The sequence below is a fragment of the Lithobates pipiens genome, unplaced genomic scaffold (assembly GCF_037356315.1).
Source record: "Lithobates pipiens isolate NorthernLeopardFrog02 unplaced genomic scaffold, aLitPip1_a1.2 Scaffold_25, whole genome shotgun sequence".
In the NCBI taxonomy this organism is placed as follows: domain Eukaryota; kingdom Metazoa; phylum Chordata; class Amphibia; order Anura; family Ranidae; genus Lithobates; species Lithobates pipiens.
The window spans coordinates 66022010-66035002 of NW_027507787.1; the positions used below are offsets into that span (position 1 = coordinate 66022010).

A 12993-nucleotide genomic window follows, 5' to 3' on the forward strand; every position below is an offset into this window, starting at 1 on the left:
ATGGGCTGCCGTGCCTGCGTTTCCACAAAAAAAAAGGTGCACCTTTTAAAAAACGCTACTGCAGGATGTTGGTCCCCACACACACGCTACAATTTTACATGCGTGGGGATGCCATTCAGATTGAATGACAGCCCTGCGCATTTCCGCAGAGCAGTAAATTTTCACTACGGGTGGTTAAGGATAAAGGAATCATGGCGATTCCTGCACCCGCAGCCACAAGCAGAAGTAAACGTCATTCAGCTATTATAGTAGGACAGGCACTCTCAAGGTAAGCTATCTACTGGGTACTCCATGAACCTGTGAAAGGACTGGGAGAGAAGGAAGTCTCAGAATGATCTGGCCCAGGGCCATGAGCTTTGAACCCTTTACCCTGTATGTATGAATAACAAAATAGAATTTAATATTAATAGCTTTCGCTATTCAAACATATGGAGTAAAGGGTTCAAATTTCATGTCCCTGGGCCATATCTTCTGGATCCTTTAGCAACAGGTATAGTACTAACACTGTTCAATCCACCCTTATGATCATCAACACTACATCTACTTCTAAGAAAGGACATGTAGCTATCATTGGTGGCGCAACAAGTGTCTGAGGAGGATTCGGTCTCTGTTGTCCACTCGGGGCGTCGTCGCCTTCCAATATCTCAAAGACACATACGACATCCCTCACTTTCCCTGAATTTCATTACCTTCAAATTCGCTACCTGCTAGAATCCCTAACAAGAAACCATGATTGGTCAACAACTACGACAGCATTTGAAACCAAATGATGGACAACCCCCACAACCCATTTCCCTATTATATTCCTCCATCATAAGTAATTTGAATTTGAATTCTCCATCTTACTGCACCAACTGGGAGAGAGACTTTAGTGCAACGCAAACCCCCGAGACCTAGAATAAAATCTGGGAGGCACCATTTTGCTCTTCCCGCAACATCATAACTCTAGAAAACACGTTCAAAGTACTCTCCCAGTGGTACTTTACTCCAGCTAGAATTGCTAAATGCCTCCCTACCTATCCATCAACATGCTTTAGGAGATGCTTAGACCTAGGTGACATGAAGCATATATGGTGGACATGCCCAAAGGTCAGACGATTGTGGATAAGGGTCTACAATATGGTTTATTCGGTATTACACATACATTTACGAAAAGACCCCTGGGAGGCGCTACTACACAAACCAGTAGAAGACCCTACCAAACGTAAGTACGCTCCTGTAACTCACAGATGTTCAGCCACTAAAAAGACGATTGCAAAAGCGTGGAAGACACAGATTCTTAATCTCAACTAAGTGAAAATTCAGGTACAGGTACATGGTACCCTAGTGAATGAAAAATTGACGGCAATCTTAACGTATACCCACAATAAATTTCTACGTACCTAGCAGCCCTGGTTAGATTACTTTCCATTAACACAACCGTACAGTTCCTATGCATTTCTTGGATCTGTAATCTGTAGCGATACACTAACACATCTGTAGTGAGCCTCCGGGACAGAGATGGCCTCCCTCTCACCACACCCCCCCCCCCCCCTTTTTCTTCTCTATCTCTCTCTTTTCTCTTCATGTCTTATTTCTGATCTTCTCTGCTCTCGAATTGGACTTTTGCCCATGGGCAAGACCAGTAGCCTCTATTGGTCCCTATAGGCATGAGGCGTATCGCAATCTCAAGCATGGCTCTGATAGTTCCTCGACCTTACAATTTAATGTTGCTTGGATATTTTCTTTGACTTTATATAGTTGCTTAATGCTCAGTGTTTTTGTGGAGGGAAACTCCCTTTGAATCTGAACCTGCTATCGTGCATTTTCCTTGCACCAAGTCAGTGCCTATGTTTCCTATTGTTTCTAATAAAATTCAAGTGAAAGAAAGGAGATAGATTGTTTTGTTGGCTTGCACTTTTTAGTGACACGCTTCCCATCTTCATCCTGGCTTAATTAGTAAATCACTGTGTACACTTTCTTATGAGTGCGGCGAAAAAATGGGCTTCTTTGTCATGTTACCTTTGCTAAAAGGTTCCTTTCAAATGTAGCTAAATTGACTTAATTAACAAAATGCAATTAGGTAAAGGGGTTTAAGTGTCCCAGGTGGTGTATTAACACCTGCCATTAGGGCCTACACAAATCAAAGGGTGTCTGGAGGCCGTGGCATATGTTTTTGTTTTCTTATATGAGAATATTCAAAACCAAAAGATAAAAAAAAAAAAAAAAAAAAAAACAGCAACTAGGACATTTCAAAAATGAATTGGCAGACTTAGGCAGGGAAGGAATTATGAAGCTGAAGACAATGTGGGACTATGTGCATTACAACAAGAAGATGACTATGATGTCCATGTATTTACTGATTGAAATTCAAGGCAGTTGTAGCTCTTGTAAGTCACCAGTGGAAATTATGTTAATGGAGCTGGATGAAGAGATTTCCTTTAAAAAGAGCATCTTGCCCACTAGCAGAAGTATGGCTTCATTCAGAATCTGGGCCACTGCCAGGACACAAACAGCTTCTTTATAAATTCCTCTCTTGTGTTAGCCACCCACAGTACAAGCTCTTCTTCAATATGGCCTTACACGTGCCGATCGTCACAGGGGATGCTGTTTTAGGCTTAAAGTGGTAGTAAACTCTATTTTATTATTTTGTACATACAGATAAGCTTATAATAAAGCTAACTGTAAATAAAATTAATATCTCCTAAACGTGCACCGTTTAGGACATAACTTTTGCAAGAAGCAGCCGGTGACGTCACCGGCGCATGCACTCTGAAGGAATGGCATACCTGTGCCCTGCATGCGATGCATACTAGCACATTATGATATTACTTTGCAGGAAGACATTTTTTTTTTATATATACAAGTTTACTACTGCTTTAAAGGATAAGTTCACTTTTTATAAAAAAAATAAAAATAATAATAATAATAATAAATAATAAACACACATAATTTTGCAGGTAAAAAAAAAGTGCATTTAGGCCTGGTTCATACCTATATAGGTTGCAGTTAATACATATTCCAGGTGTATTTTGTGTTTTTCAATAAACATTTTTGATTTATTGAAATCTATGGAACTAAAAACACAACCTGCTGGTCCCTGGCCCTTTCCATGAAATGCACAGATGTGAATGTGACCATGTTAACCTTGTCAAATGGACTGTAGTGCGTTTCTGCAAAACTGAAATGCACTAAAAAATGCATAGGTGTAAACTAGGCCTTATTTTTTTACACTGGAGCTTGTAAAGCATTGCAACAGCAATCAGTAGATCCCGGGTGTAATGGCAGGCTCCTGCAGATTCTCAGTACACTGTCTGTCTATACCAGGGGTCTCCAAACTGTGGCCCTTTGCATTCTTTTATCTGGCCCTTGAGGCATTATTCCCCCCACTGTTAGTAACAGTGGGGCATAGTTCCTGCCACCGACACCAACAATGAGGCCCTTTTCCTCCTACTGACACCAACGATGGGGCATCATTTCTCCCACTGACACCAAAGGTGGGGCACTATTCTTCCCCCGGACACCAATGATGGGGCACTATTCTTCCCCCGGACACCAATGATGGGGCACTATTTTTCCCACTGACACTGATGTTGGGGCACTATTCTTCCCAATGACATCAATGATGGGGCACTATCATAGCTCCCAACTGTCCCTTATTGCGAGGGACTGTCCCTGATTTGGAGCAATGTCCCTCTGCCCCTCTTCCCTCCTCATTTGTCCCTCATTTTGGTCTGATCTATATAGTTTTATATAAAATGCACTTTTTATCTTTCAAAAAGTGTTTCCCAGGGCTAAACCTTTCATCCAATTTCTAAATTGCTGCATTTTTCAATGTTAAAATCCAATATAAAGGAATAGTAGTGGTAAAAAAAAAAGCGTTTGTAGACTTAGTTAACCTTTTTCTTTGTTATTTCCCCTTTAAGGGGGCATGACAATGAGGCGTGTCCTATGCCTACATAGGTTTGCTAGTAGGTGTCCCTCATTCCCATCTCAAAATGTTGGGAGGTATGCACTATATCTCCCATGGATACCAATGATGGGGCATTGTTTACTTCCACTGATGCCAAGATATTTTCTTCCCCCACTGGCCACAGTCCAGCTCCCTAAAGTTTGAAGGACAGTAAACTGGCCCTTTGTTTATAAAGTTTGGAGACCCCTGGTCTATACCACCGATACGGACAGGCAGTTACTGAATTGCAGCAAGAAACCATGAACTATGAGAGTGCTCACCAGTAGCGCCCTCGGAGTTCATTGACAACTAAAAGCTGTCTGCTGCAGTGGCCGATGGCACTTGTAGTTCATTCATTCACAGAACTCTGTGAATAAATGACACAGTGGTGTGGTAGGGGCCTCGCACAGCTTTTCTGTTCTTAAATTGTGACAGTGGGTATGGTATCCTGGAGCTCCTTCACTGGCCGCTGACATCTTTGGCAGGTCTTCTTCCCAGTACCAGTCTTCTGTTTTGAGCTTTCACCAGGTGCAGATGCTGAAATTGTACACTGAGCTGCTAGCTAAGGTAGGCAAGTAAGAAACTTTAATACAGAAGCGGCATAGCCCCTAAAATTCATAAAGAATGGTGCAAACAGATTATGCGAAAGTGTCTCGCGTGCGTTTCTAAACGTGCTGCAGCATGTACCTTTCTAGCACTTGCGCATTTATTTGATGCACGCTGTGCCACTTTTAGGACACTTTTGCATAATCCATCTGCACTAGGGTCTCCCCCTCTGTATGCCAAAAGAAAGTTCATCTTAAGTAGCTCCACTTTTGTATTATGCAAACTGTCGGTATTTTATTTTGAATTTGGCGAAAGCCATAATAAGTGGTACATTTTCGATCTACCTGAACTCGGCACACAAGTCACCGTCAGAACCAAAAGTGTTGCAGATCCTTCATGAATTTGGCATAATAGATTGACAAGGGGGCTTAACGCCAAAAAAGTGGTGTGGCAACTTTTCTTAATTCCCCCCAGTATGTCTCTTCTGCACTAAAAAAACCTGCCTGTTCACTCATTTTTTTTAATTATTATTAAAATGTCACTTTTACAGGTTCCACATCACTATGTGCGACAGACATAGTGGCCAACGGGGAGCTCAGTATTGTGCATCCTGTGATTTTATTTGGCTCAGCATTGCTGGGCTGCACTATGGGTCAATTCACACTGCCTCTGTATAATCGCAGAGCAGCCAGAGCAATTCAGCTCTCCGGCTGCTCTGCGTTTCCGGCTGGCTAGGGGGCAGTGTGGTGCACAATTCAGCGCACCTTTTTTCTTTTCTGTACCAGCTTTATTCAAAGTGTACAAAATGTACTGCAATGTCGGGCGGCGCATTCATTGCAGTGCTATTTGGACAGTGCGTTGCGATAAAATGCAGCATGCTCGAAAAATGGATGTGTATTGGCGTGAATTTTAACGCTTGTTGACATTCATTTTTATGCACGTCAAATTGCTATGGCTTCTTGTAAGGGACAAAGTAATAAAAAGCTATTTTTCTCAATAGATTTGCATTTTGTTGATGAGAACACAACGCACACCACACTGCACATCACATCAGCGTTGTGTTATGAACACGACACTTAGAAAACAATTGTTTTCTATATGTCCTTTGGTGACCTGCATTTTTTTTCATGCGATAAAACATACGTTTACTGCAATATGTGTGAACAGGACCTTAAAATGATTGTAAAGGATCTTTTTTTTATTTTTTAAAACAACAAACATATCATTACTTACCTCCACTGTGCAGCTTGTTTTGTACAGAGTGGTACCGATCCTCCTCCTCTTCTTGGGTCCCCCTGTGGCTCTCGCGGCTTCTCCCCACATCAGGTAACCCCTTATGAGAAGCTCTCTCATGAGGGGGTTACCTTGCGGGCGTGCTCCCGAGTCCAGCATTTGAGTCCACAGACACTAATGCCACAATTGGGCCCGCCCCCGGCCCCCACGTCATTGGATTCGAATGGCCAATGGCTGAGCTGCTATCAATCTATCCAATCAAGAGACAGGAACCCGTGGGGAGAGGGGGACAGCACATGAAGGGGCTCAGGTAAGTAAAACAGGGGGCTGGGGGACTGGTGACTGCCAGGAGGACGCATTAAGGTAAAAAAAAACAAGGGTTTACAACCACTTTAAGGCTGGGTTCACACTAACTTCTCATGTGGCTCACAGTAGGGGTTCGGTGCATCGACGTTAACCATTTCATGTCTGATTTAAGCATGAATGAATTTTTGGCTGAATTCAGACCTGAAATGGACCAAAAGACGCACAGATCTCCTATGCAATTCCCACCAGAGCCGCAGAGGAGATGTGTGAACCGGTTCCATAGAAAGCTGGTCAAGATCTCCTGCTATTGCGAATTCGATGGGGGGAACCCGCATCCAATTTGCAATAGTGTAAACCAAGCCTTAAGCCTGGTACCCATGGACAGAATGGCAGGTGGGATGTTGACCAGTTCAATAGAACAAAGGGGCATGACTGAAAAAGGTCTGCCGATCAGCTCCCGATCAGGGCTCTAAGTCAATGGCTGAGCGCGCTGACTGGAGTGTTCTGGTGGGGGGCCTCCCCCCTGTCAGAACACAATAGAACAGCAGGGGAGATCCCTGTACTAACATCAGATAGTTAGTACAGATGTTCCTACCTGAGCTGTCAGTTTTTATTCGTTCAACCCAGCAGGGCTGGTAGTGTGTACTAGGCTTGGTGCTGGCAGGCCCTTTAAGGGGTTTGGAATGCCAGGAGGCAGGGCTTCCAGTCATGTGACCACCATGATTGGTCGTTAGCCGCCTGTAAATGTGCCAGGAGCATGCAGGGCATGCGCACTTGGCACAGCTCTATTGGCGATATTGCATGCAAATATGCGGAGACTCAGTGCCAAAAGGCTGCATGTTTGCGTGCGCTTGGCGTAAAGAGGTTAAGCTGGCCATACATTATACAATTATCTTATTCATTTTCCTTTAGTTTTATCTTCAGCTATATAGTGCAAGGGCCTGACTGATTATATACAGACTGAAAGTGTTAAGGAGCGACCTGAGAAATCTAAAAGGAAAATTGTATAAGCCTGATTGGTGGAGGGAAGAAATTCCAGCCCATCCAATCACAGCTCTATACAATCCTAGTGAGTGAACCCTAGCACAGGCAGTTGTGTACAATAACAATGTATTATTACATAGGCAGCGTGTTTGGAAATATCACCTTCACCAGGGAAATAAACACAGAGAACTAACACTAATATTGCTATAAATAACCCGCACAGCTGTGTCTAATGACAGTTGTGCTTATAAAAAAAGATACAAGCAGAGGAAGTTCAGTGGATAAAGAAATCTGTTCGTATTTGTTTAGAACAATCAGTGAGAATGTAATCCCCTGGGTGAGGTGTGATTGTCCTGTGGGGGGCGCTATCCCCTGTGTCCTGTGCGGTGACATTTCCTGTGCTGTACAAGTCGTGTGTCTCGTCATTAGAAGTGCTGGAAGAGGCATGACAAGCCCCGCAGTCTGCGAGCAGTTGTGCCAAAGATGGATTTGTCCCGGAGGTCTCCGGCTCCCACCTGTCCTACATGGCAATGCTGGATCGTGCTGTGCCTCTGCCTGGCACTCCACCAAGGTAGGACCATCCCCGCTCTGTTCTCATCACATATCAACGTGACCCGATCACTGCCCTCTCCGGACCAGGGAGGAGAGGAGGAGAGGAGAGGGGCACCACCTGCACAGGGCTGACAATATGCAGGCAGGGAACTTCTCCTGCACTACTTATAATCCCTCGCACTTCCTATCACCCCCGGCACTACCTATCTCCCCCGGCACTACTTATCATCCTCTGCACTACCTATCACCCCCGGCACTACCTATACCTATCACCCCCGGCACTACTACCTATCACCCCCGGCACTACTTATCATCCCCTGCACTACCTATCACCCCCGGCACTACTTATCATCCTCTGCACTACCTATCACCCCCGGCACTACCTATCACCCCGGCACTACTTATCATCCCCTGCACTACCTATCACCCCCGGCACTACTTATCATCCTCTGCACTACCTATCACCCCCGGCACTATTATCATCCCCTGCACTACCTATCACCCCCGGCACTACTTATCATCCTCTGCACTACCTATCACCCCCGGCACTACCTATCACCCCCGGCACTACTTATCATCCCCTGCACTACCTATCACCCCCGGCACTACTTATCATCCTCTGCACTACCTATCACCCCCGGCACTACCTATCACCCCTGGCACTACTTATCATCCCCTGCACTACCTATCACCCCCTGCACTACCTACAATGCACTATCTATCATCCCCTGCACTGCCTATCATCCCCTGCACTACCTATCATACCCTGCACTACTTACCCTGCACTAACTACCCTGCACTACCTATCATCCCCAGCACTACTTACAATGCACTACCTATCACCCCCTGCACTGCCTATCACCCCATGCACTACCTATCATCCCCTGCACTACTTACCCTGCACTACCTATCACCTCCTGCACTACCTCTCATCCCCTGCATTACCTATCACCCCCTGCACTACTTTCATCCCCTGCACTACCTATCATCCCCTGGACTATCTATCATTCCCTGGACTACCTATCCCTACATCTCCTGCACTACCTATCACCCTCTGCACTACCTACCCTACATCTCCTGCACTACCTATCCCTACATCTCCTGCACTATGACCTCCTGCACTACCTATCCCTACATCTCCTGCACTATGACCCCCTGCACTACCTATCCCTACATCTCCTGCACTACCTATCACCACGTCTCCTGCACTACCTATCACCCCCTTCACTACCTATCCCTACATCTCCTGCACTACCTATCACCCCCTGCACTACCTATTACCCCACTACCTATCCCTACATCCCCTGCACTACCCATCATCTCCTTTCTTGCACTACCTATCTCTACATCCCCTGCACTACCTATCATCTCCTTTCCTGCACTACCTATTCCTACATCTCCTAGGCGTCAGTACTGATCATTAGGATGATAACCTCCCTCTAGGGGTATTAAACTATAAAAGCAAATATTTTAGCACATAGCAGCTTACCAGCTCTTAGATGTGATGGCTGCGTTTGGTTTCTTTATTTAGGCTTTCTTTTCAGTTATTTTCACCTGGTCAGTAAGCCTGTTGTTTTTCAACTGAACAAGCTGTCCTGCAGATGTAGCTGTTAGAGGGCTAAGATGAACCATTTACCACTGACAAGGGTACTTACAATGGTCAGCTTTTTTTTGACCCGGTTCACACAGGGACGACCTGTCAGGCGACTTAGCCGACCTGACAAGTCACGCTCCATTCTGTACAATGGAACCGTTCTAATATGAGCGACTCAAGTTGCTCCGACTTAGAAGAAGGTTCCTGTACTACTTTGGGGTGATTTCAGAGTGGTTTGCATTGACTTCTTTACAGAAGTCGTTTTGCCACCCACGCTGAAGTCACGCTGCACAGGACGGCTTCAGAGTCGGGCGACTTTGAAGCCATCCCTGTGTGAACCGACACTTATTTATTTAAAACTTTTATCCCAAAACAAAAAAAAAAAAACTGTTTGCCATAACTGATTATTAAAGTGCAAGCTAGTGTTGTTAGTGTATTTAAATCTGTTATTACATCTAACACTCCCCTCCCCTCAGTTTGACAATGCTGCTGTCCAAAGGTGTCCCCTGTGCTCCTTCATCCAGAGTGATTCTGTACTGAGAGTACTGTACTGAGTACTGTTCTGAGAGTCTGTACTGCATGGTGGTATCCGAGCCGAAGAGGGGAGCCGAACTGAGGGGAAGAGAGCTTTGTATTTGGGGAGGGGGAGATGTACACAGATGTAACCCCTGAACTCTGCACATTGCACACAGCGCACCCCCTCAACCCCGCACACAGCACACCCCCCCAGACTTGCATGCCACACACAGTGCACCCCCTCAACCCTGCACACAGCGCACTCCCTCAGCGCTGCCACGCCATACACAATGCAACCCCATCAACCCTGCAAGCTGCACACAGCGCACCCCTGCAAGCCACACACAGCTCACCCCCTCAACCCTGAACTCCGTACAAAGCACCCCTCTGAACCCTACACTTCATACACAATGCACCTCTGAACCCTGCACTCCGTCACCTCCACAGTCTGTGGTGTGCAGGCAGTGAGATGATGTGCTGTAACCTTACGCAACCAATCAATGAGTTGTAATGATGTGCTGTAACCTCTAGCAACCAATCAGTGAGCTTTAATGATGTTCTGTAACTCTAGCAACCAATTAGTGAGCCATAATGATGTGCTGTAACCTCTAGCAACCAGTTAGGGAGCATTAATATTGTGCAGTGGTGGTAATTATGTGCAATAACCTTCAACAACCAATCAGTGAACAGTAATGATCTGCTGTAATCTCTATCAAACAATCAGTGAGCAATAATAATTTGCATTAACCTCTAGCAACCAATCAGTTAGTAGTAACAAAGTGCATTAACCTCTAGCAACCAATGGGTAAGCGGTAATTATGTGCAGTATCGTCTAGCAATCAATCAATGAGCAATAATCGTGTATAGTGGACAGTGTAGGAATCAGGTAGTGTAGCGGCCAGTATAGGAATCGGGTGGGTCAGTGTAGTGGTCAGGTAGGTCAGTGTAGGAATCAGCTAGGTTAGTGTAGGGGTCAGATAGGTCAGAGCAGTGGTCCGTATAGCAATCAGGTAGATTAATATAGTGGTCAGATAGGTCAGTGCAGTGGTCAGTATAGTAATCGGGTAGGTTAGTGTAGTAGGTCGTTGTAGGAAATAGGTTGGTCAGTACTACTGTACTAGTGGAAGGAACTCGGAGTGCTAAAAGTCAGCGGTTTAGGGGGCGCAAATTTCTTGCCTTCCCCCGGGCGCTGACAACCCACGCTACGCCACTGACCGGCGATCGTGTCACAGAGCCCAGAAACAGGGAGATGCCGATGTAAACAGCATCTCCCCGCTCTGCCTAATAACAGGACACTGATCGTCTGCTCTCGATCAGTGTCCATGTCACACAAGCCCATCCCCCAGTCAGTTAGAAACACTCCCCTAGGACACACTTAACCCCTTCCTGCCCCCTAGTGGTTAACCCCTTCACTGCCAGTGACATTTTTACAGTAATCAATGCAATTTTAAAGAATTGATCGCTGTATTAATGCCAATGGTCCCAAAAATGTGTCAAAATTGTCTGATGTGTCCGCCATGTCGCAGTCACAATAAAAATCACTGATCGCCACCATTACTAGTAAAAAAAATAATTATTAATAAAAATGCCATAAAAATATCCCCTATCCCCTAATCGCTTATTGCGATTTTTTTTACCATAAATAAGTAAAAGAATACGTATCGGCCTAAACTGAGGAAAAAAAAATGTTTTTTTATATATATTTTTGGGGGATATTTATTATAGTAAAAAGTAAAAAATAATGCCTTTTTTTTCAAAATTGTTGCTATTTTTTTGTTTATATCACAAAAAATAAAAAACCACAGGGGAGATCAAATACTACCAAAAGAATGCTCTATTTGTCGGAAAAAAAGGACCCCAATTTTGTTTGGGAGCCATGTCGCACGACTGCGCAATTGTCAGTTAAAGCGACGCAGTGCCGAATCGCAGAAAGTGCTCTGGTCAGGAAGGGGGTAAACCCTTCCAGGGCTGAAGTGGTTAACGGCACACAATGTGTGCCGGTTCATTATCTGACACTCAGAATGGCAGAGAGCGAAGCCTCGCAATGCTTCAGCATGATCCCCTCCTTCCTGGTTCTCCCCCTGGTTATGGCGTTATGGTGCATGTGCAAGATTTTGACAGGGATACGAACTAAGGGCAGAAATGACGTCCACATTGCGTCAGCATACAGGAGCAAGAGTAACATAGATGAAACCCCCAAAGAGAATATAACTGCTAGAAAAGGTATAGATAAAGCTTGTTTTGGACAACTTTCTATATATGTCGCTTGGCAAGGATTAAAAGCATTTATATATTAGAAAAAAACAGCAATAAGTTGCGGAGTTTACTTCCTCTTTAAGTGTTTAAACTTTTCTCATTTACACACAGAAGTCTCTTCCTTTGACAAATTGTTACAATGTTTATACTTAGTTCCACTGAATGTTGTAAAGAATGTTGTGATTCTTGACAGGCTGCTGGGTTTCTTCTTCCTTTGGGCTTTAGCAGAGCAGAGAGAATTCTCTGCTTAGAAAGAATCGGGAATTACTTTTGTCAAGATCGCCACTGGGAAAAAAATTGCGATAACGATTCTTGACGATTAGCTCTACCTATAGGTACTGTAAATATCCTCTAAACAGGTGTCATTTAAGAGATATTTACTGTACATGTAGCCAGTAACGCCACTGGCACATGCGCTCTATGGATGGAAGGGCTTCGTTCTAAGGTAAGTTTAACATAATGTGCTAGTATGCGATGCACAATGGGTAGCTGGCTGTGAGGTTGCAAGGTGTCACAACCAGCTCCCCACAGTATACATGCCAGCGCAGGGGACCTGAACACCGCCAAAGCAGTTCATGTGAGAACGGAAGTGCCGTTCTGTCAGTTGACTTACCAAAAATACTCAGTGTGCATGCGTTCCACTGCTAGCAGGTTTGCTAATCTGACAGAACACCTAGAAGGCGGCAGCGGACATCTCGTTACACCCAGCCAAGTATTTTTTTTGAGGTTTCATTTTGAACCCGTCAGATTTTGTAGCGGAAATGACGTTCCATCGCTGCCATCTTGCTACACCCTGTACTCGTCCACATTAAGGATACAGTGATAAGGCGGCAAGCGGGCATCTTGTTACACCCACCGGAGTCTTGCATTTCACTAGAGATGTACCGAAATTTCGGCCACCGAAACATATTGGCTATAAATGGCCTTTTCTGTAATTTGCTGAAAGAGAAAAATGGACGATAATGGAGCCGAAAATGGGGTGGGGCCTGGGCGTGGCTCTGCCCCGCCGCTGGTGCCGCCCATCATGGAGGTGTCCTATAGCGCAGGAGAGCCGCCTCCGCCGCCTGGTTGATTA

The 12993-nt window shown here is 45.0% G+C and overlaps 2 protein-coding genes across 3 annotated transcripts in view; one reads left to right on the top strand and one right to left on the bottom strand.

The window, feature by feature from the left end:
* Positions 1-12993, bottom strand: part of CDH23 (cadherin related 23) — a 1769196-nt gene that overhangs the window by 172127 nt on the left and 1584076 nt on the right. The gene's annotated exons all lie outside the window — the stretch shown is intronic.
* The window catches only part of VSIR (V-set immunoregulatory receptor), a 91582-nt gene continuing 85917 nt past the window's right edge, over positions 7329-12993 (top strand). The window contains exon 1 of the mRNA XM_077454572.1: positions 7329-7571. Within this exon, the coding sequence (XP_077310698.1) occupies positions 7484-7571 (88 nt within the window). The 5' untranslated portion in view covers positions 7329-7483. The remainder of the gene's footprint in view (positions 7572-12993) is intronic.